Raw genomic sequence first — 24,434 nt, forward strand, 5'->3', positions numbered from 1 at the left:
TTCAATGATCTATCTGGCCAAAACTTCAGCCAGTGGCATATAGCAATAAAAACCAAACAGGTTCATTTTCATTGTTAAAAATGGCTAATGGTATGTTTACGAAGGATATCCTACAAGCAGTAAGCTTCTCCAAAGACAATTCAAAGTAGGCTCTTGTTAGACTATAAGGGAAGCTTGGGGAAATGAGTTTGCAGCTTGGAGTTTGGAATGAAGTTAAGAAAATTAAAAGCAGGGTACAGCAAACTGGGAACATGACTATAACAGACTAGCAAGCTCGCCTCCACCTTTATGGCCAGATAAATGGATCTCCAACTTACTCTGAAAGACTTCTTTTCTCTGAGAAGACCCTCAGGATGAATTCTCCCTCCTGGTGGGGTTCGTATGTCGACGGGATGACGACATACTCACTGGGAGGTAGCCGGAAGCGCTCGGAGATTTCTCGCATATTTATATAGGTCTTACTTCTAGCTTTGGAGGCATTGTAGAGGAAAAAATCCTTCTGCAAGTGGTGCTTGGTACCATGCATCTGCAGAACAAATGAGTTAATTTGTCTTCAAGGAAGTCTTACCCGTTCCCCAGGTGGCTTGTCATGCAGGCAGTACAGGGTTGGGACAGAAAACACAGATGAAAACACAGATGAAGCAGCAGCTTAGCAAGCAGGGAGCTGACGAGGGATGCTAGCTGGGAACAGATACGGAGTCTGTCACCTTCAAGTTGCTACTGGCTGGGTCTAGTTGGCTTCTGAGGGCTGCTCCAAGGCCCACCTGCAGAGCGTCGGCTGACTTCTGCTGTGTAGGCACTTTTATCTGACTGTTTTGTTGGATGTTAAGTTGTGTGTAACCAAAGTTCAGCTACTTTCCCTGGAGGGTGGCACGGCAAGGAATGGTATATGCAAACCCCTATATGCCGTGTGGTAAGGTGAAGGTACTTTCAGTGGAAATGTGTCCTTGCCTGGACAAAACATGAATTCTGTATCTGCTAAAGAAACATGATAATCAAACGTTTCATTTGTTCAAATATGAAAATTAAGTCAAGAATTGTGGGCTAAGAACACTTGTAACCTGTTTGCTGCAGAAATAATCACCTGTAAAATAGTCAGCAAAGACAACATTCAGACTGTCATCTTCATGCTTTCCAGGTAACATAGCCTTCAGGTGAGCTAGTCTGCAAAACTTGTGATGCCAATGATTCCGCTACCAGCAGGCTCAGAAAAGCTTAACCTGTGTACTTTTAATACATTTTCTTCAATGGCTGACAATACCATTTGTTTTCCAAACAAATTCTGAGACTATAGAGAAGACTCTGTGGCTGCAGGATACAGGCCATTGGCATTATTCCCATGAGGAAATGGAAGTGGTTTAGGGTGCTTCTGCGTAGGGTACAATGGCTAAGTGCTGACTGACGCTGCTTCCTGCAGCCCAGGCTCACTGATCAACGGTGCAAGACATCGCCAGGTTGCATATGAATAGAAAAGAAGGACTAAGGAAAAGGTGCAGGTGAAAACGGGGTGCTGGTGAGAAGGAATTAAAAATTAGTCACAAAATGTTGCTAATAAACACTTAAAGCAGAAAGGTTTGAGAAGCAGTTTCACTTTTGTTACATCCCTGAAAACAAAGTGGAGTGGACAGGTTCCTGCTGACTTAGGCACATCAGTAACACTAGCTGTGAGCACACACCAAGACGTCAACCTGCCTCCGTTCTGCTCATACCTCTTTGGGCACCTTAGGGAGAGACAACAGAGAAGAAACAGTCAGAGCTGCTAGGTGAGTCCCCTTGTTTATGAATCATACAAAAGGGCGTTCACATAGATTTCTGGGGACGCAGCCAGTAAATAAAAAGCCCCAAGTTGTATAATCATTCTAAGCAATTTCTTTCTTCCTTTCCAGATTTCTTGGGATCTGCATGAGATCCACTAAGATCTGAGCTTGCTTGTGTAAGGGACTGAGTAAACTGACTTCTTTATGAAGTCGATAGCAGGGACAGAGGTTAATTGCTACTTATGCGTCTTTGATGTCTGTTTCCTTTTTTTACACTATTCTGTTAATGAAATATTTCGTTTCAGCAAGGCTGAAAGGGAGATTGAAGAATATATGGGAAAGAATATGTTAAAATCTGGCATTAAGTTACCATAAAAGCCTAAAAAGTGTGTTACTTATAGATGGGGTAAACCCTGAGGTTACTATGGCCTGAATGGTTACAAAGCCTTGAATTTCCTTCCTCTCTTCCAGGTTTCCCATGAGTTCCTTGCAAAGTAAAAATTGCAATTCATGTAGTCAGGCTGAATGATTCAGTGACTCTTATGGTAAATGCATACTGTGACCATGGTGCTAAGAACAAAGTCTAGAACTGGTACCTCGTAGATGGCAAAGCCAATGGTGTACAGGTTGGCTCCCAGCTTGCGTTCTTTCCTCCTATTTTTCTGCATCAGTGCGACGAGGAAGCTGCAGACAACCTCTTCGTCCTCAGGATCATCATCTTCCTCCAGGAGCTTCAAGCGATACTGGGGATTGGTCCAAAATGTATCTGTGAAATCCCACCAACAGCCCAAAGCAAACATGTAAAGCTTCAGTTTTCTAATGATACTCATAATCAAAAAGAACTTTTAAGTTCCCTGCCTGTGGCTCCTGACGGAAAGGTTAAAATTGGGCTAATATGTATATATTTTTTTACGTGTTATGGGTTTTACATAGTTCTAACAAAACTTTACAGCAAAGGAGGATATAAAATGAAGAACTGGCATCTGAGAAACTTCCAAAGCACCCAAAGCTATCAGAAAGTGGATTTCCCAAGTGAAATCTAACTGTTAGAGTGAAACTGATCTCTCTTATCTCACTTGGGGCACTGTGAGGTATTTGAACGATGATTTATCTTTGCCAGGCCTGCCTTGTGGACTTACGAGGTGCTGTCACAAACTTAGTGACAGAAGATTTCCAGCTACAAAATCACGTGCCTCGTCCACTGAGGAAGCAAGGCTCTTCCTATGGCCAAGCACTGATCAGGCTGTGGTATGACTTAGCCTGTGGGAACTAATACAGTCCCCGTCAAAGAGCCCTTATCTCTCTTAAGACCCATCGCTCACCTGGATAATTGCGGCAACCTCCAGCTGAGCAGCCTCTTACCCAGCGCCCTTCGTTGACTGACACAGTCCAGGTCTGGAGTTTATCGGCTTCCAGAGTATCAGGTGTGAGGTTACAGATCTCAAGTTTTGTGAAGTGCCTCATGAAATCTTCAAATGATATCCTGGAAGAATTGAGGGGAAACTGAACCCAAATGGATTTACGTGGTGGGTGGTTCTCTGAAAGATCCTGGAGAGGTGGAGGAGGGTGACCTATGTTACTGCCACTATTAGGGCAAGTTTGCAGTGGGAGTGCTGTGATTTCCTAATGCGTTTGGTTGGTCAATTAATGCAGGTACAGCTCCAAACTGGGGGATGCTGGGCTGAGAGGATGGTACAAAGGAAGGGTGATGGAGAGCTTGTGGAAATGTGGCATAATTAGAAGGACTGTGCTGGTGGCACTCAATAAACCCTGGTGGGAGAATGAGGGGATCACAGAGCAGGGTTTATTGGGAATATGAAGGTGAACAGGGGTTACTGCAATGGTTTTAGCAGATTTTAATGGTGCAGTGTGATTCATTTTTGCTATAGTTGCCTGTCTCCTAGAGAAACACTGGTTTTTGACTGATATCCTCACCAGAACTCCCCATCCTCCACGATCTTGTGCTGCAGGCGGATTTTCTCTGCTTCATTAATGAAGTTCCATTCCTCTGACCTTCAAAAGAGTACACAAGTTAGATTTATGACTTGCAATACAGTTTTCATTAAAATTTCTACTCTTTACTGTAAGCCGCGTAGAATGGAAAGTCAAGAACCATCTTGCTACATTCACATAATTTTTCCTCTGTGAGCCTTGCAACCATTTGTTCTCAATGCTACCCTCCTCTCCACGTGCCCAAATAAAGAAGCAATTGCCCTACTCCTCTCTGCCTTCCCTTCAGACTTCCTCTTAGCAGCTCTCAAAAATCTGCTGAACTGTGTTCATTTCATTTACCTTGAAGACAAAAATGTTTGCAGACTCTTATTGCTGGAGTAGCTATTGAAATTGCTTTTAGTAAAACCTAATGAGAAGCTTTATTCAAACTCGCTCATGTACTAACATCTTGCTTCATCCAGTTCTTCCATACCTTAAAAGATTTTTCTACTGTCACATCTTGTTTTGAAAATGAACATTGCTGAACTTGCTAGACAGTAAAATCAGATTGACTGGGCTCTCGCTTCATTTCCATTGATTAAAGCCCCTCTTAACATCTTTTTTAGGTTCCCTTTTCTTTTTAGAGCTTCAGCTAAGCACCCAACTATGATCAACTTCAAAGTGCATGTATCAAAATGACAGCAAAGACAATTTAGATACCTCATCATTAAATGTTAGGGTCATGCACAAGCTGCATAAGGGCAAATAAAGCTGTATTTTTTTTTTTTCCAAATCACGTGAAGCTCCGTTTTACTCACTTGTCACTCCAAGGTCCGTTCCATTCCACCTGCCCCCAGGGGTTTCTCAGCCTTACCAGACGTATTTTTCCCCCTTTAAATGTTGTCTAATTGAAAAAAAAAAAGCAACAAGAACAGACTGAGAGTAGGTTCAAAAGGAAACGTTCTGCCTGTCAAATCGCTGATACCAGCTCCTCCAGCGATGGTGCTTTCCTGGGCCATCGCCCAGCCTGACCTGCTTGGGGTGAGTGTGGGAGGGCTGTAAGACCAGGAGGTGGCCGGCTGTGGCCACCTGTGCCCAAGCAGACCATACTGGAATACCCATTTCCCCAGAAAGCCAAAACTTGGACAGGTTTATTTCTCCACAAGTCCTGCATTTATTGAAGTATAAATTTTGTTTCCTTAGCTCATAATTTGATTTGCTTTCCCCCGCCCCATATCTTTGCTGACATGCGTGGTTCTAGGCCAGTGTAGACCACAGCTCCCCATAGCTGGAGGAAAGGGACTGCACGTACCTCTTCCACGGCCGTGACAGAGTAGGCATGACCTTTGACGAGCCCACAGGACATCCGGGTTTCATACTGCATTGGCACTATGGTCTGTTAGACACAAGATAAAAACTTGTAAGAGTCATGCAAAGCTCAGCCGGCTGCTCTAAGGCAGGTGTTGCCACCCAGGGCTTTTGGAGGGAGGGTGACACCATTCGGGTGACACCGTTCAGGTGACAGCGTTTTTTGTCTTGTTCTCTTCTTTGCGTTTGCCAGGGTGGCCAAGCTTAGTGCCCACAGAATTAATGTTGTTGGTTAGAAAGGAGTAAATCATGAACTAAAAAAGCAAAAAGTTAACAATATCAATTGGAAAGGACATTTTGTGATTTACTATTTCCCTTTGTGTAGGTTACTGCTTTTTGCACTCAGAACATGCTAGTATAGAGCATGGTTAATGAAAATAATTAGATTTTCTATAAGCAGGACTATTCAGCCCTTTCTGGGATAGTATGTTCTTGTACGGCTTAGTAAGGTTATTGCATATTAACTGGAAACATCAGAGCAGATCAACACTTAGAAGAATACTTTCATCTTTACACATGGCTGCAATCTTATCACAATGATGTTAAACCACCCTATTTAATACACTGTTCCTACTAACTTACATTATTTTTTTATAAATTAATTTCCTGTGGAGGTGTACATTTTATTCCATAATTGTTAAAATCTTTGTGATTGAAATTTTTTCCAACTGACATTCAGGAAGAGCATAGCTTTCTTCAGCAGCTCAGGTGTAAATACATTTGCTGTCTTGGTAATCAACTGTTAGTGTGTCTGACAGATTTTTATTTGCCAATCTCAGAATGCTGTTTATCTGGGAGATAAAGAATTGAGAGGAAGCTGGGAGGCGCACACAGTCCGCTGTGTTGTAGGAGAGATCACTGAGAAGGGTGGGAAGGGAAGGCTCTGCTACGCGCACGTAGACCCCTCCTCCGTGATGTCTGTCGCTGAGAGATGACTGCAAGGCCCTGCCAGTAACTCTGCCATCCCTTCTTGACACATCTGAGGATGTGAGAAAGGTAAGGCTGGAAACGAAGAATTAGTAAGGTCACACAGGTACATTCTCAGCTTGCACATGGAGGATCTCATCCGAATATTTCCTGGCTGTCACAGTTATTTTCCATCATTTCCTTACTGCTCAGGTTTATTTTTTTTTTCCCTGCTCCTGTTTCCATACTTTTTATGCCTATAACCTCATATCTATTTCCTTTTTTCTTAATTTCTACTCATGTTGTTGCCATCGTTACTTATCAGAACCCTTTTCTCTCTTTTCTGCTTAAGAATATTAACTTCTGCTGGTGCCCTGGGCCACTTCTCTAAAGTGCTTCTGAAGTCCGCACTATCTGCCTCTTTCCATGCCCTATCTGCCTCTTTCCATGCCCTATCTGCCTCTTTCCATCAACAGTCATGATTTTTTTTTTTTTCTGGTGATGGCTCGGGAGTGTGTAATAACCAGCAGCAAAATGGCTGCCAGGGCAGCAACTATAAAGAGTTTTCCAACCTTCTTTGAGCTTTGAGTCACTGGGGAGGAAATTCCCCCCAAAACATGGGTGATTTGGGCAGCCGTGCTTGCAAAACAAGACAGTCATACTGGGCTTTCCCAAAGAATTACACCATTTCAGTCTTTTAGGAAGACTAAATATGGGTGTCAAAAGAGGAAAAAACAGCTATTTCTGCTGCAACTGCAGAAGACGGTTTGCGCAACCAAAAGTTTTAGATGATGTAATCGGGGTGGGTGTTGGGTTTTTTCCTCTCTGTAAAGTTAGAAATGTAATTTCATTGCTATGGAAATGCAGCTCCCTAAAGGGCAAGGTATGACAGCCGCCTGACAGAGAGAAGGAGAAAGCAACGTGTCCCTCTACAGATTTGGAAGCTTTTAAGTTTCCCAATATGGGATTTTCCTTTAACGGTTTTAACATCCCTCTCTCTATTTTGCTAGATACTTAGGTATGCTGGAGTTACTTTGTATTGTATCACACATGTAAAACTTGACACGTTTTTCATTTTCCTTGTTATGCATTTTAAATGAGGATCTTAAAGGCAGTCATCTAAAAGGAGCATCCTGAGAGCAGAGTCCCCTCCATTGGTGGGCAGAGCTCCATAGCACTCTCTGTCTCAAAATAAGTTCACCGAGAGCTTTTGGGCCTGGAATGAGAGCTGTGCAGCGCTTGCTTTTTTCTCTCTTTCACACCCCTTCCACACTCGGGGATCTTGTTCCGTTCTAATATTTTAATTTTCTCCCTCTCTCCATCCTTTGCAAGTGAGGGACTTTATAAAATCCACTAATCACTTCCAGTTCCCAAATACAATAACTAATGTGCCACTTTGACATATTTGATGTGATTTTGCTCGCTGTTTCTACCGTACAGGTAAGCTCTGGAAATTATAAGCCTTTGCCACAAGCCAACAGCCCTTTGCCTCAGTATCAGCAAAGCCGTCTAGTATCGGTCACTGTGTTTGGAAGGACTGAAATCCTTCAATACATATGTCAAATACCATCTGTAAGAACAGGTTTTTAGTGTTGGGATAACTCAGTGAAGCCAAATAAGGATTTAAAAGCATAGATGATATGTTTCTCTAACTGTTCTGTCTGTAAGTAAAAGCCCTGTGAAGTCAACCACTTCTGGAACCATACGAACCCAGGCTGGCCTTTCGTCTGTCCCCTGGTAGTCTACAGTGGAGTGAGTCATCTGCGCGTTTTCTAGATTCTTCACCATTCGAGCAATCAGTTCCCCAATGTCGCTCCGAGGAGCTGATCCGTAGGAAAAGCCTAGGTTATCCTGGTACAGAGAATGGGAGAAAAGTATCATGCAGAAAGGTGAGGCAGGGAGAGAGGAGAGAAATGATACAAGAAAGATGAGTGGTAAAAGATAGCCTAGATAACTTCCCGTTAGATGCTAGATGGTCCATACTTATCTACAGGGGTTGATAGCACTGGTTGTTCTTCTGCCTTCACTGCAACTTCATACTCCATAATGGTTACTGAAGCTAGTTTTTAAATTTCGTTTTCAAATTAACCACAGTAAATGAAGACAATTTAAGACTATGTTGGCAATTGAAGAGTTGATTGCCCAAGCATTTGCACACGTAGCATCTTTGACGTGAAGTTTTGTGTCTTAATAGAGTTGCGGCACCCGCCTACTAACCTCATTTTATTGGGCGAGGGCACTGAGGGTGGGGGGTGCTGGTTTTGCTGATCGCTCCCCTTCTCCCCACCTCCGTGTTCTGCTTCTGTTTGTTTCCCTTGGCACTTGCTATTTGCTAATGGGTGGTGTCTAGTGGAGATGACTCCATCTCCTAGAAATGGATGTTTGCTATGTGGACTAAACCAACCAGTTCCAAAAGGTGGCATGTATTTGATTACAGATGGAGAGGTCCCTCTCCTCTGCCATTTCTTATGCATCTCATCTGCATTCTCATCTGCAAAGTTCATCTGGACTCACATCAATGGAGCTGGCCATGAGGGATCCTCTGTCAATGGCATGTTTCATGATTTTATAGATATCTTTAGGGGCATCCTTTATCTCGTAGAACTCTGTGACTCCTCCAGTGAAGTCCTCCATGGCTTCGGTGGTGTTGCCTCCTTTCAAAGCTTCATATGACCCATGGAGTCTTGGAAAGAGAAAAGAAAAATAAGATTCTCTTTTACACAGATAAAGATACTTACTTATATATTTTTTAATACATAATATGTGTTTATCCTGTGTGTGTGTGTATAAATAAAGATATGTAAAAACACATACTAAAAAAAGCCACAAACCATCTGTTTGGTAACCCTCAAGTTAAAAGTTTTAAAACATGCCACCTGCACACATTTAAAAAAAAAAAAAAAAAAATTTAAAAATCAAATGTAGACCTCTGAATAAGTAGCAACCCCCCTAGAAAATATGTTTTACCCCATCCCCAATTCTGAGGCGTGAGAATCTATGGGAAAAGGCACTGGTATGTTCAGAGCCTCTCTACGTGCTCATTATAGGTCCTGCACACAGTGGTTTAACCACCTCCCCAGCCAAAGCCTTGGCGGGCAGCCCGGCACGGTCCGGTGCGTCGTTTTACTTTGCATAGGCCTTTTCCAGGAGGGCGCTCCAGAACTCGTTGCGCTGGGAGGACTTGGTAAAGACCAGCTGGTTGTGGTACGTGGGTAAGCAGTCATCAATGACGACGTCCACCCAGTCTCCATAGCGCCAGAACTGAATAAAGGCAAACAGAAAAAAAACTCTGGGTTGACTTGGCGGAGGGAGGGGGAGTCTGGCTGAAAAACCAGGCAGAGCGAGGAGAAATGTGGAAATTAACTGCTTCGTAACGTGGCAAAAAGCGCTGGCTGTTGGGAGGGAGGCAGCCGGACTGAATTCCCCCCGGGCAACGCGTGCCGGACAGTGAGAGGTCCCTTAGGAGAACCAAGGGAAATACGGAAAGCAGTCGATCTTTTCTGAATAAGCGGTTCTTCAATAACTTGTTTTTGACAGACCAGCTGCTTGTGGGCCTAAAAATAGATGCCCCTGCCAACGAGCAGTGTGTCTGTGCCGGCTGCATCTGAGCAGCGAGGCAGGACCGGGCACCTGTTGCTCTCCCTTAGGCGCAGGGGACAGCGATCTGCAAATGCTTCCTCGGTGGGTTAATGCTCCCGAATCGCCCGTATGGGCTGGCCCTTCTGTGACCACCCTGTTGGAAGAGTTCAGGGTGAGGCAATTCAATCCCTCTTCCTTCCCCGCTGTCGCTCATGCTTCCAAAGGGCGGAGAAGTGAGAGGGAAGAGCGCGCCCGAGAGCTGAGCTCTCTCTTGGGTAAATGCGGTTACGTTTGCTCCCTGCTAGATGAAGGGACTCACCTGGAAGTGAAAGATGCCGGCATAGTTCTGTATAAAGGACTGGTCGTGAGGTATGACTCTACAGAGTAGTTTTTTATTCAGCGTCAGGCAAGCGATGGCAGCCAGGAACCAGCAGTCACCTGTAATCAAGCAGAAGCAGCAGACAAAATGAAGGGACAGAGCAAGGAGAATCAAAGGGAAAACCTGAGATACTGCAAAGTTATTCTCAGTAGAGCAGGAGAGGGCTCTTCTCCATGTGTTCTGCAGTACTTTAGCACTTTATTTATTTGTGCTCTGGAAATGCTCATTGGCATCATTCATGGCTAGGTACTTGCCTGTTAAATAGATGATGTTCCCTGTAATTTAGAAAAAGCCTAAAATCTGATGAGCACTGTTACCTGTGTTAAGACTTCCCTGTCCCATGTGAATGCCTACCTGACCTCCCGCGCTAGTTTTCCTTCCCAGCTTAGGACAGAGACCAGCTGAGAGAGAACTCTCCCCCAGGTGGAGCTCTGTACGGCTGAGGTTCAGCCTCTCGTTTTCATTTTCTGCTCTCAAGATAACCCCCTGTCCCAAGCATCGTTCTCTGGGGCCTCTTTCCTGCTTCATCGCTCTGACGCGTTTTCCTCTTTTTGAATCTGTGTTCGCACTGTTGTAAACGCTGTCCCCTTTAGCGCTTTTCAGTTCCTCCTTCAGACTCTTGCACAAGTTCGCTGCCTCTGTGGAAGCTCTGGGAAAGTGAGTTTCTCCGACAGTACTTCTGTGTTCAGCAAAGGGTGCCTTAACCCTTAATTAAAACCTCCTAGCTGCTACTCTAAGAGAGGTTATAGGGTAAGCTTGCCTGAGCAGTGTGAATTAGTGGGGCGAGAGAATTATATGAGGTAGTGAAAATGAAACCTGATTGCAGGGAGTTGTAAAATAAATTTATAAAACTGGTGGAGTGATAAAACTTATAGAAATACATATATGTATATATTTTGGAAAGCCAACTCTACACATAGAGCAGTACATTCTAAGTTACCTATTTCCCCTTAGGAAGGATGTGGGGTCCACTGTGAACAGGAGTTTTCTAAACTATCCAATGTTCAGCAGAAGTCAAAAAGGTAAACAATGCTATGCGTAGTTGGGGAAGGAATGGAAGACAAAAGAGAGAACATATTATGCACGTAAATTCATTTGCGTCCACACCTTGGCAACTGTGAAGTTCTGGTCACCTCAAAAAGAAAGGCAGTTTTAAATAAATTTAAAAAAAGAAAAAGTACTGGGAAGGTGATGAGGACAGTCACAAGCACAGAACAGCACTTAAATGAGAAGATTAACACACATTAGGATGCATTAGCTTAGAAAAAAGATCACAGGAGAAGTTATAAACCCATGAAAGAAAAAACAGGACTAAATATCTGAAAAAATACAACAGTAGCTGATTAGATTTTTCTCTCAGTCAAATAACTCCTTCTCTTTAACTCTTATTCTTTACTAATTTTGTCCCTCCTCAAAGCCCGAAAGAAAGGCCAAATGGTGCTTTGTAACACACTCATGATAACAGTTCCTGAAAAGCAAAACACCCTGCAAAGCATCTTTCGTGTAAAGTTCTTCCCTAGATCGCTACTAGGCAGATATCAACGATTTGCTATAGAGAGAAGGAATAGTAGGTGTGTAGTGGTATACCGAGACAGAGGATTCCAAGTATCACTTTGGAAGCAAAAGAAAATTAAGTGATGCAGACTTTAAAAAGTGCAGAGTTGAAGAAAGAATTTCATACCTAATTCTCCTTGGCAGATATCTGTTCTGTTGGCTCCGCCGATAATAAACCGTGGATTCTCACAGATTTCCTGCAATATATAAACAGATGGATGAGCAGGAAAAGCACGCATTATGATGCCTGTTTGCCACAGAAATAAAGGCTGTTTTAGGACAATGTTTTCCTGTAGGATAGTTTGTGGATATCAAAATCTCTTGCAAAGTTTTCAGCTGCAGAGTTTCACTATGAAGATGTTCTGGAATCTGGATGTTCCAGATCTCAGCCAGAGTTTTCTCCATGTATCTACAGGGTCTAATAGCTAGCCTGGGGAGATCCCTCTGTGTGTGGTTTAAAGACATTAAAATGAGAAGAATATGGAAAAATATTTTTCTACACAATAATGAAAAAAAACCCCACTGGAGGAGACAGGAGAGCAGGTAGGTGGAAAGAGCATCAGGGGACTAGATGAAATTCTTTTAAAATGACTGCGGGTTTAAGGTGTCCAATTTGCAGTAACAAATACGCTGGGGCATTAATAGGGTTGAAGAATCCATTTCGTCAGGAATGAACCCCTGTAATACTCCTCTTTAAAATTTGCCCAGGATCAGATGTTTAATTCTCAGGAATAATCAATTGCTGGCTAAGTGATTTTATTCTTTTCCTCACGTTGCAGTATTTAATTGCCAGTGCTGCATTCAGGAATGTATACACGTATCATCGGTCTCTGAGGGCAGGAAGCTCTTCTTTTGTCCTGCACTTAGGACAATGTATTGGGTTGGTCAGTATTTATACTTGTACAGAATGGGCACAAGATAGTACAGGCATAAATAATTAAGGAATTGCTGTAGGGAGGGAAGGACTATGTAGGAACTACCAGCAAGTGAGGTGGGACTATTGCAGGGTTACACAGAACCTTTTCTATATGGGACAAAGAACCGCAGGGTACAGGAAAGCCAAGGGAAGAAGTAGGTGCAACGTGTCCTACAGAGGAGAAAAAAAAAGTCCCCGCTTTATCCCATCTCTTGTACTCAAATACTTGGTATGGGGAAGAAAAAGAAGACACTTAACTTTTGGACCCATCTCTTGTGAGGGTAAGGAAAGAAGGATATTGCAACCTGAGGACCACTTCCCTGAGCAAGCAGGGAAGAAGACAAAGTATAGTCCAAGAACCCAATCTGCTGGAAGATGGCAGGGCTGGAGTGGGAAGGAGAAAGAAGAAACAGCCGACAATTGCTTGTGTGGCAGTACAGGCAGCTGATGCTACCTCTGCCGTCTAAAGCTTTTTTCCCCCTGTCATCAGGGTAGCCCTGGATTTTCCCAGACTCATGTTTCAGGTCTAGTAGTTTCACTTGGCTTGAGCCCACTTTTTTGCTCCTTCACAGTAATCAGCAGAGTTGCTTTGGTGTAAATATTTGGATTAGTCATATCGCCAGATAGAGAGACCAGCTTCCTGCTCCCCCCAGCAGTCACCTTATTCTCCTCGAGGGAGGGAACGGAGGGATTGTCCTGTTATTTTGGGTCTCGGTCAGCTGTCCTGGGGTGCAGTTCTGTCAAGGCAGCTGTTTGAGATGCCTTCGTGCTTTCCTCCACCCACTCGATTTGTTGAAAATATTCTTCCTTGTGTTGCTGTGGTGCTCTCCTGAAAACTAGCTGTGAGATGCCACATTTTCAGGTTGTGTTTTTTCAACCTCTATTATTGTATTTTACCTTGATCCTGCTCCTATTGAAGTAACAAGCTCTGAAATCCAGCGTGCTGTGTTTAGATGAAGGTAGTTAGATGGTGCCTAAGTGTTTCCAAATGTTAAATGTACAGCGATGATTGTTCCTCGGTGCAATTTATTGCATCTTGGGCTTGTTTGCTTTGGAGGATGGTTGGTAAAGGAATGCAAAGGAGGGAATCATACAATTGTCATATGGACGGATTTAGCTATGACAGAAATGCTTTTCTTGCATTTCTTCATGGTGGCCAGGTGTGTTTAGTACACTGTGGGTATGCTTTTAATATTGTGTTACTTTAGTTGTGCTGAGTACAGCCGAAGTTACAGGGAAAGGTTTCAAGGTCTTCCAAGGCTGATGAGAAGTACTCAGTCAGCACAGCGAGACAACCTGGTGTTCAAGACGCGGGTGGCAGGTCTGTCCTTCCAGTCTTCCTGGCTGAGCAAGGCATTGCTCTTCATCCCCTAGGTCCAGTTATCCCAGAGAATCCCAATAGACTGCACTTCACCGATGCAACGATTCATCTAGAAAGAGTCTCTTCTGATCTGGGTGCCTCAGACTGCCTTGGTATCATCCAAAGGACCTTTGTGTTCACTGGGTTGATTCAGTTTGGACTGTAATTTCATTACAAAGAGTCAAAATTACAGCAAGGGAGACAGAGAATCCTAGGGAAAACCCCTTTACTAATGCAGTAGTGCATGCTGCTTGCTGGGGAGAGAGTACTTACGAGTCAGTTGGAAGGGAGCACTGGAAAATGCAAAGGCAACATGCAACTAAAAATGGCATTTGACCTTTGTTATATTTTCATTAGCTTTTCTTTTGTGTCAGGAAAAATCCTCCAGTCAGCTTATACCGTTGCAGCAAAAGGCATTAATTCCTTTAAAAACTGCTGTTAATAAACTATGGCATTCTAAGTAAATTCCCTAAACTGATCCTATCAAGTAGAGGAAGCATCTTCTTTGGGCCGCCTAAGACAATTTGTAGCCTCATGCTTCTCCCTTGGCCTCTCATGGTCCAGATCATGCTATTAAATGGCTGTGCTGCAGAGTTCAAGGCAGAGCTCGACGTTGTCAGACACCAAGCTGGTTTTAGAGTTTCAGGGTTGGATTACCCTCATCTGAAAGTCCTACCTTGGTGGCACTAAATGCCGTCTTTGCTTTGTGGTACTGCCTGCAGAGGCACAAATTTTGTGATTACTAAATTCAAAGAGCTTCGCACCTGTGCAGCAGATGATCTGACGGATTCATTTTCATCCTAAGCAAAATCCACCAATCTGCTGTCTTGATTTTATTTGTATCTGTTATGAAAAGAAAGCTCCTCCTGCTGATTTTCTTGGCTACGGAGAGGATCACTGCAGGGAAGTCATTGAATCTGGCGGCTGATGCTGTGACCTCCTGGCTGTGAGCAAGGAGAATGACAATGGTGCATTTGAAAGCACAGTGTCACGGCAGAGCCTTCCTATTAATGTCCTAGTGTCACTAGATCCAAACAGGACTGCAGCAGGATTTTCCATGCTGTGCATTATGTTATAATACAGACTTCTTCTCAACTCTCAAAGATCGGCGACCTCGTCCCTGCTCTCAGCTGAGAGAAGCTCCTGCAGGCAGCATAGGTGTGGGAGGCGGAGGCCATTAAGAAAGCTGAGCACAGCCCGTCACTGAGCTGGGTATAACCTGGTGCAGGCGAGAACGGCTCTTGGGGCTTCTCTTAGCTTCCGTGGTGGGCGAACCATTTAATAATATGCATTAACTGAGGGGGATTTAATTTCCTCTCTATGTACCTAAACCGCGCTCATGCATGCTCTGAACAGAAACACTGGATGGAGCCTGCAGCCTTTACTCAGGGAAACTTTCAGGGCTGTCACTTGGCTTTTGCCCGAATTGAGTATTAGGAGGTCTGCTCTGCGCGTTCGTGTCGCAGCATGGCAGGCGCTAGCTGGGTAGAATTACAGGGGCCTTCTCGCCGCCCCCCATGCCAAGGCTCACAGCTGCCCTGCGCGGCAGCCGTCCTTCTGACGGGAAGGCACAAGACCAGTCCTCGTGCCCTCGCTGCCCTCCCAGCGGCAGAGGCCAATCATTTCGGGAGGTGGCGGAGGAGGACCTGACCTCGGGGTAGCACCGACTGCGAAGAGAAGAGCCTGCAGGGCCAGATGCACGAGAGCAAGGGGTAGCTCTGGGGCTGGATGCTGGACACCTCTCGCCACCTCAGTAATGAATTGCAGGAGCCCCCGAGGAGAAGGTCGAGTCACAGCGCGGCCATTGCCAGGGGAGGCGGAGGGAGCCCGGCTCCCGGCAGCCCAAAGGTGGCGGGGGGAGTTGCCCACGCCGGGCTCAGCGGGTGCCTCAGCTCAGAGCCGGGGACCGGAGGAGTGTCACCCACGTGGCTGACTTGCTGTGGGATCCATGTAAATCCCAGGCACAAAAGCAGACTCATAGCCTTTCCATATGTCAGCACAGTATGCCGAGAGCTACAGCGAAGGAGCACTATTCCGCTGAGGAACGGCACCGTCGTCGGTGCTTGGTTATAGCGTTGGTAACTGGCAAACACGTGCCCTTTAGAATCACCTTGAGATCCCTCAAATAATACTTGGAGCTTCTGGAAAAACTTGCACTCAACAATCCCACCTGGATTCATGTCATCGCAAATAATGCTCATCTGAGGCCAGCGTTAATCTTTCGTGTATATTATATTCTCATACATTGATCTCATGTGGTGGGGGGGAACTTGGATACAAATTGGTTAGGTGGCATGACCAAGGTGACTCAGAAGGCCAGAGGCACTCAGAACAGGTTGCCTATTTCCCAGCTCTCTCTTTTAGACGAGATCTTAGAGCACATTGATCACTTGTTTATTTGCTATTTCTGGGAGCATGTGGCAGATACAGTACGCTACTGAAATCAGGGAAAGGATCTAGAGTGAAGCCAGTGTTAGGATATTCTCTCAGGACTTCTGAACTGTCTGGTATTTTGTTTTCTTTTAGAATATATTTTTAAGTCTGATTCAATTCAAGTTTGACCTGAATTTCAAAGTGATTAAAAATTACCACTTTATAAGACTACAATTTATAAGCGAGTCGCTTTCTTTGCCAAAAAAATGCCATTGCAATTTAATAAGAACAGAAGTCGTCCGTATCTTTACAGACTATTAGAAAACATGGCCCTTCAATGATTGCTTTAATATCTTAGCAAAATACCCTTTAGCCCTGTATTACTACTTCATAATCATTTGACTTTATGATGTTCTGTTAACGTGGCTATTGTGGCTATTTGTGTATATAATATTATCAGACAAGCCCTCCTACCAGTGCTATATAAGCTACAGTTTCAAAGTCCAGTGAAGCAAAGTCCTGGGTCAATCTGAGATCAGCACCACGATTTGCATCGGCACCCAAGGGAGGTCTCACTTTGCAGTCGTGGCGCGGATGACAAGGTAGGGACACACTATAGAAGGAGAAAGCGTTATATGTGAGTCTCTCCTCTTTGGGGACCTGCTGGGTACAGCAATGACCTGAATTACAGGGTTTGTTTTAAAGCAAACACAGTTGCAACAGAAGGCACAGGCATCCCTACAAACCAGGCCCGGCGTGTCCCTGGCAGGACAGCCGTCTCTATCGGGGTCAGGACCGACTGGATCCATGATCCCACAGCAAGCCAGTACTCGGCAGGCGCAGACTGCAGCTCTCTGGATCTCCTGCCTCTACTCTCCCTGCAGCGGGCACCACAGATACATCAGGGGCCCGGACACTTGTGTCAAAAGAACATAGATAGCTTTGGTTTTGATGTTTAGGTTGTATTTTGAGTCTTACACAGTCTCCAGCTGGTTGTTGCTACATGAATAGTAAGTACAGAGCTTCCAAACTTACTTGTTAATGAGTAGCTTAAAGAAATATCTTTGGGATAGAGACCCTGAAGCCTGAACCTTCCCAAAACCACTGGCTTGATCTGTGCATGCTCAGTTACATTAGACAAGTCTGAGGTGACATTGTGGATTTTTTACTGTTTTGATGCTTTCCCATAGGCACACTTGCAGTGTGTCTGCCCGGGGTGCTGGCACGTACCCACTGCCCTGCTCTATCGCTTTCCTCTCTGTAGCAATAGGGGGAACCCCATCCCTTTAAGGTGATTGACTTGAGGCTGCATTTAACTCATTCACAGACATTTCCAGGAGCTGATGCAGCTGTGGTGATGATGAAGGAAGGACAGAGCACATACACATGGGCACGGCAGATGGGGGACTCACGGTGCTCCCCCCGTGTCGCTGATGTTGTTGTTGTGACAGCGGCACGTGGCCTTCCTCCGTGCCTGTGACAGCTACCCCGGGAGCTCCTGGTCTTCTGCTATTTAGTTACGTTCCTGTGGTTAGTTTTATCTGTCACCGCCGACTTTGCTGTTGAAGCACAGATTTGGGTGTTGGCAAATCTAGAAGAGGCGGCCAAAAACTGCCAGAGAGAGGGAGCTGGGGAAGCTCCTCAGAGCCACCTCCTCGCTGCCGGACAGGGGAGGGCAGGGGCCGCGGCAGCGTCCCGGGGGCTGCCGCGCTGGAGGGGAGCAGCCGCCCAGCAGGAATGATAGGGAAAGAGGATAACTGCTCCTGCGGTAGGGCAGGGAATCAACTGGGAACTGAGGAATTAGTCCTCTGCCTGTGAGAGAGACTCAGGGTGGGAAAGAAGAAGAAGGTTGGCTGAGGATTGCCCACAAGATAGAAAAATAAATGGGATTAGTAGGCAGGAGTGGGTCCTCAGAGTGATTACAGCACCCACGTTCATGGTAAGTGGATAATACGCTAAACAACCTTTGCAAGTTGGCTAAGCAATGTCGGGAACAAACAACTGAATAAAAGCGTGTTTCAGACTGTAACCTGTTCTTTTATTTTCACAGATTAGGAAACCAACAGAATACTAAAGTAAAGTTTTAAGTGAAATAAGGTGGTGTTTAAAAGTTAAGCCTCAGCAAACCCAATAACTTGTTGCAGAATGAGGAGAATTTTTTCTTTGGTAGTTTCAGACAACAAAATCCCTAGCAAATCATGTAAGAAGAAAATTAAATTCCATACTTCTTTCTCTACATATTTCATTCCATCTCTCTTCTTGTTTCATTTTGGTTTATTGTATTTTAGTCATTATATACACACTCTCTGAGCTTCCACAGCCCTAGCTAGTTACCTTCCAGGAGAGCTCTAAGGAAATATACTTCCAGCTTATTCCACCCGCCTCCCCCGACACACACTTTCTGCAAAAACATAAACTCGGGGTGAATACTTCAATGTACAGACAGTAAAAGGCACTCAGCAAACATGTTACTTACACGTGGTCTTTTCCATTCAAACTTGATGGGGATTTTCTGGCTATAGAAGAGGGAGGACTCATTCGGTGGGAAATCAGGATCTTCATAGAGAATGTTCTTCTCCAGGCACTTCTTGTGAAGCTCTTCATAGGTCTTCTCCTTTACTCTGATAATGGGCTGGTTGCGACTTATAATGGCAGAATAAATCCCCCCTGTGCCCCCACCCGCACCTTCAGTTGTAGTGCTAACAGTAGCGCTGGGAACTGACCCAGCAGCTGTTTGCTGAGCCACCGCTGCATTTATGGCGGACGGCATGAGAATCAGGCTTAAAGCAAACGCTGAAAGAAAGCAAGATCTTGCAAACTGGAAGGAAATTCAAGAAAAGAGGAAGCTGCTGTGTAAACCGCTTTTTCTATCCGTTGGAAGTCTCCTAGTCAAATTTGCAAGCAACAAAATTCCTCGTGGTTGAGCACGTTGTGCATCCTCTCAAAGGGCAGTATTTTGTCACAAGAAAGTGGAATTTATTCCTTGAAATGGAACAAGATAATCCCGTGCCTGAGTTGTAGTATCCACAGCATGTGCGTGTGCCTGCCCTGCGTGTATAAGCGTCCAGAAGGGACAAGCTTTAACCCGTGAAATCTAAAAATAACTACAGGGAAAGAGTGAGAGAGGGAAAGTGAGAGGGAGGGGGTTAGTGAGATGGTGTCAGTCTTCTGCACAGCTTGCGCCGAGGCCAGGCATGTTCCTGGGACAGGCTCCGTGTGCAGGCTGACTCCTGGTGCAAGCAGCTCGTCTTTCCTTAAAAACAGTGAAACTGGAAGCTAAACTCCTGTAGATTGGGAACATACTTATGAAGTACTGCCAGCCAATAAACTAGTCCTGACGCTCCTGAAAGAACTGTTTACTCGACTTCTTGTTTCTACCCTTTGCTGCAGAAAAGATATATAGAGATTTTTACTAGTAGAGAGGATTATCTGGAGACATGCTCCTAATGGTGAAAAAGGTAATTATTTGATGCTACTGAGGTCAGGTTGATACCTGCCAGCTGGGTTTGGCTCCTCTAGAGAGCAGCTCACCAGCACTAAGATTCACCTGGTGATAGCTACATCCCATGTAAAAGGCACCTTTTCATATAGGGGCAGAAAAGTTTATAAGGGGCCCAGTGTGGAAACTGGGCCATTCTGCGTGTATTAGGATGTACCAATCTTAGAGGACACCTCTGACTTTGCACATTTATTTAGTCACACAACAGTGGGGTAAGGGACAAATTCACAGTCTCTGTGAAAGAAAATCTAAACACGTTACTCTTCTCTGTAACCCAGTTCTTTAAAAGGTGACATTGTTTATGTGTCAAGAAAAGCCCCCTAACACCTTGATTTTTCTTTGATTGGGAAGTCTGAAATCACACGATTGCATCAGTGTTATTTTTGCCTAATGACACTAGCCTCTGGACTCTGGCTCACGTACACATTGCTGACCTTCTGCCCCGGTACTATGGTGTTTTCCAAAGCACTGATTCTTTTTTCTTTCTCAGCCATTTGCTTGGTTTACACATTTCAAATCAACAGTACAATGGACAACCTCTACAGCGCATTAAAAAAACTCCACTAGGGGAGAAGGTGGTAATATAGTTGTCAAGCTTGACTAACCTCTAGGAGTATTAATCCTCAGTCTTCTAATGGTGGCCCAAATCCTTTTCTTTTTATCACGAATGCAATGTTCTTGCACCAACAGGGCAATCGGAAAGGACAGATTCAAGTGTTCATGGAAATAGGAATGCAATTGCTTCAGGGTGGGTTGTCCAGATGCAGAATTGATGACTTCCTCATTACATTTAGGTGCAAGGATTGCAGGTCTCATATTTGGCATTACTTTGCAGGACAGCTTGGCAGAGCCATGTGTCACTCTTTCCAGGATATTTCAAGAGCAATACAAGTAGTGAGATACAAGAGCCTCTCACTGCACAGCTTCTGCAAAAATGCTCATTTTGGAGCCTGTGCATAGGTTCGTTCTTTCATATTCTCCCTTCTTGCTCAATACAAAAATTCACCTATTACATCTCGTACACAGAGCTCTGTTTTGGAAGAATGTCAGTAGCACAGGTGTGATATTTGACAAACTCACTGTGGGCTGCTGGGGAGGATCAAGTGAAGGATTAGCAGTGGTTTTGTATTTTTTTTTTTCCTTGGGATGGTCAGCAAGTGTCAGGGTATGAACTACTGCTACAGTTAACAGTTCAGCTAGTGCCTGCACAGGGAATGGCAGGTGGACGTGCACTTCTCACTTCTAACCCAATGTTGCTCTTTACGGATGTTCCGGAGTATTTTGTATTTATACAAAAAACAGCTTCTTCTTTTCTTATTTTTCACTGGACAGATGGTTTTGTTATGTAGGTCGTCTTTGTGAGAAACAGCAGTTGCTAGTAAAACACAATTTACCGTAGAGAATGGATGTGCTGTCTGCTACAAACAGCAAAATAAACCCTTTGTCCATTAGGAATTAAACCACCTTTTGCGATATAATTTCTTGAAAGCAGAAGTACCCCAATAGCTGACCTGTTCAGACAGAGCAAAAGTGAACTACTTGGATGATAATCTTTCCATTTAATTTTTATAAAGTTTTATGTCCAGTTGTTTTCACTAATTGAATTCAATTACTTTTTTTGTAAAGATATCCTATAAATTTATTTCTTCATTTATGGCATAAATATGTGGAAAAGTATGTGAGTTGCTACAAATATCAATGTAAATGATATTCTTTGATATTTATTTTCTCAGATCTAAAGACACACTGCTAAGATTTTCAGCAACTAATTCCTATCGAAATCCATAGAAGTTAGGCTCTTCATACCACTAAAAATTTGACCCATGAGTACTTACTATAGTGCAGATGTCATACTGAGGGCCAGAGTACAAAAGCTAGTCATTCCCTTTAACCCTTGGAAGAATACTTAGTAGTGATTCTCAACAGTAGAAAGAAGGTTGGAAGGAATAAGGCATGTAACTCGCTTCATAGTCACTTTATTTCACTTACTTTCCGACTTCAGAAATACCAGTTAAAACATCTCATTAAAATGGTCCAGACAGTAATTATATCCTGTCAGAAGGACTGCTATGCTTAAACATAAGAAGCAATCATCAATTAAAGCTTAGAAACTGATAGAAAAATAGGGTCCGTCTCAAAAATAGGGTCTGTCTCTCTTCTCACAGATGTAAAAGGTCTATTTGCTACTGTTCTACCTGGATTGACTGGTCTGCATTAAGCACAGCGGTATTTAGGCTGCCAGTTCCTGGAGTGGAGGCTCACACTGTCTGCTAGGAGGGGCTGACAAACAACTCTGCAGAATAAAAAAAGAAGGAACCTAAGGGTCTGGTGGGGAACAAACTGCGCTTGGTAGTCAAGAGTGGAGTAGTCAGTTTGCTCTCACACTTGCTATTCCCAGAAATCTGCCCTGCAGAGGACAAACAGCAGCAGATGGGAATGACTGACCAGGTACAGGGAGGACTTGGTGAGAAGAGTAGGGAATAAAGTACAAATGGACTGTTATGTTACGTTTAGTTGGCAAAAATGGTGGCCATCCTTCTCTGTTTCCTAAGAGTTAATTTACTGATGTTTTTAGAAAATAATTCCTTACCTTGCTAAAAGAAGTTAAGTAAATTTTACCCTTTTATATCCACAAAACCCAACTGATGGCATGTTCAGGACTCAAAGCAGAACTGCTTTTAAAATAATATAGTTGACAAGTTAGCAAATGGAAAGGGCAAACAACTTGAGCCGTGGAGCAATGGTAGCCTGCAAAAAGAGATGCCTGATATGGAAAGGGCTGTGGGAATAGGCAGGATGTGGGGGATGTGGGACTCAGGGTATCTCCTAGTTCTGAAAGGGAAGAAAGCACCAGGACACACCAGTTCTGTTTGCAGAGATGGTGGGAAAAAGAGGCAAGGGAACATTAGGGTGAGTTGTAAGAGTATGGGGGAATAAGCATAAAGTGGGATGGCTAAATGCAGAATTAATCCCATTAAAATTAAAAATTTGCTTCATAAATACCAAGCTCAAATCTCAGCCAGACACTAAAAACTGATCAAGAAATTACTAAAATATGTGTAAAGGAAGCCAAACCTTGGCAAGAGTTGGAAGATGTGGAGAAGCAGAGCTCTCCATAAGCAGAGTTGCTTCACTGGGCTGGCTTTAACCAATGACATTCAATCATCCAAAAATGCCAATTCTTTCCTAACAAAAGACTTTTTTTTTAAGTAGTACTTGCAGAGAGAGGGGAGCAATAACATGGAAAATGTTTCCGCGTGAGTCTAGCTGCTACCCTAAGCCAGTACTGCACTTACGTAGATCTGTGCCTTTTCAAAATCCAAGTTCCAGTTTCAAAGCCAGCTATTGGAGAGACTTCTGCACTCCCACATTACTGTCTTTTACTATCGCACAACTGACTGGCACAACCTACTCAAACCTTACCTTCAGTGAGTGAACTGTCTGGCTAGCCTGTTGTTTACTTTCCTGTACAGACTGCCTAATTTTGCATTGTGATAAGGACTGGGAAGGGGAAGTGTCTGTAATCACACTGGGTGGCTCCCTCTGTGTTTGTTTTCACACGGCAGCTTGCAGGCAGAACTCTGATGATAACCTCTGCGTCTGGCATTTCTACTGATGCTGCTTGTCGAACTGGCCCAGGTCTGCTCTTCTCAAGTGCTCCGGTCTCTGAATAGTGGGATTTTCAAATACTTACATTAAACCCCACGTCAGCAAGCCACAGTCTCACCCCATCAATTTATGATTTTTTGGTGCAAGTGAAGGCAGAACTCAATCTTAAATGCCTAACTGAAGCTAGCCGGGAGCAGATAGTATTTAGCTTTTTTCCCCCAAAGACACAATCCTAGTGCTATTACTTTTGCCGAATAGAAGAGCTATCCAAGTTTAAATTAGTGCTTTAAAAGAAAAATTGTAGGAAATGTTAGGTTGGGAATGTGGGTGGAAAATATGTTCCTTGATTTGATTGGATTTAAGTGAACATTTTAAGTCCTCCCAACTTATTTCCCCTCAATCTCTCAATGAATTCTCTGAAGAAGTTGTGCCTCCTTTCAGTTGATGCGAATCTCCCAGTCAGCATCAACACTCAGGGCTAAATTTTCCAGCGTCAGCGCAGAGGTCTTCGTATCGTATGTGAAAACCACTTCTTTTTCTTTCCCATCTGAACAGGACAAGAGAGTTTACTACATGATTTAAGAAGAACCCTTCTGAAACATAGTTACACATGGCTCCCTCCAGTTTTTAATTCAGACTGTCCCTGCCACTGGTGGAAAGGATTGATTAAAAAAGAAATAGTAGTCAAATCTGCCCAGTATACACATAAGAATGCAGCAGAATTGGAAAAACTATTTCTTTTTCTCTGACCTTTCAAACTATGGTACATCAAACTATGGAACTATTCAAGGAGTTTTCTGAAAAAAAAAAAAAACCACCTTTGTTTCAGCATAGGTTTTCCTCCAAGCATCCTAAAAGTCCTCGAGATTGACAGGTGGAGCAGAAAGTCCATGTCCACATGATTCCCAAAGTGAAGGGATGTGCTTGGAAAGCAGCCAGAAATATTAAGCCCTTTCTGTAGGTGCTACTGCCTATCCACATGGGATCCTTCACAACTTCTAGAGATCCCCGCACAGGCACGAACTCCAGACACTTTTGAATGAGCAAGAGAACAGAAAAGTAATCCTGGTTTTGTCTGCTAGTTTCCTGTTCTAGACTAGGCAGGCTTACAGACCCGAGCAAATGGTCCTTCGTTTGAAATGCTATCTCTGGTCATATTCCGTGCAGGACAAAGTTATCTGAACATGTTAATTCTGAATCAC

General features: G+C 44.0%; 2 protein-coding genes across 6 annotated transcripts in view; both read right to left on the bottom strand.

Annotated features, from left to right (window-relative positions):
• Positions 1-18,905, bottom strand: part of CAPN3 (calpain 3) — a 33,466-nt gene extending 14,561 nt beyond the window's left edge. The window contains exons 1-12 of one of the 2 annotated variants that reach the window (XM_075152069.1): positions 18,601-18,905; positions 11,603-11,672; positions 9,862-9,980; positions 9,091-9,224; positions 8,478-8,646; positions 7,674-7,814; positions 5,002-5,085; positions 4,508-4,593; positions 3,693-3,770; positions 3,080-3,240; positions 2,348-2,523; positions 318-526 (exon numbers count right to left, since the gene is read on the bottom strand). In XM_075152069.1, coding sequence (XP_075008170.1) covers positions 318-526; positions 2,348-2,523; positions 3,080-3,240; positions 3,693-3,770; positions 4,508-4,593; positions 5,002-5,085; positions 7,674-7,814; positions 8,478-8,646; positions 9,091-9,224; positions 9,862-9,980; positions 11,603-11,672; positions 18,601-18,894 — 1,721 coding nt within the window. In that variant the 5' untranslated portion in view covers positions 18,895-18,905. Of the gene's footprint in view, positions 1-317; positions 527-1,676; positions 1,701-2,347; positions 2,524-3,079; positions 3,241-3,692; positions 3,771-4,507; positions 4,594-5,001; positions 5,086-7,673; positions 7,815-8,477; positions 8,647-9,090; positions 9,225-9,861; positions 9,981-11,602; positions 11,673-18,600 lie in introns of those variants that run through there. The other variant, XM_075152067.1, reaches the window with a different exon arrangement.
• A 1,914-nt stretch (positions 18,906-20,819) lies between these two features.
• Positions 20,820-24,434, bottom strand: part of GANC (glucosidase alpha, neutral C) — a 28,664-nt gene continuing 25,049 nt past the window's right edge. For 2 of the 4 annotated variants that reach the window (XR_012673935.1, XM_075152062.1), the window contains one exon: positions 21,012-23,779. Coding sequence is in view for 2 of the 4 variants with exons in the window: in XM_075152062.1 (XP_075008163.1) it covers positions 23,670-23,779 (110 nt within the window). In the remaining 2 variants the exon portion in view is untranslated. The other 2 variants (XM_075152063.1, XR_012673936.1) reach the window with 2 other exon arrangements.

This window comes from Calonectris borealis, chromosome 5 (assembly GCF_964195595.1).
Source record: "Calonectris borealis chromosome 5, bCalBor7.hap1.2, whole genome shotgun sequence".
Lineage (NCBI taxonomy): Eukaryota > Metazoa > Chordata > Aves > Procellariiformes > Procellariidae > Calonectris > Calonectris borealis.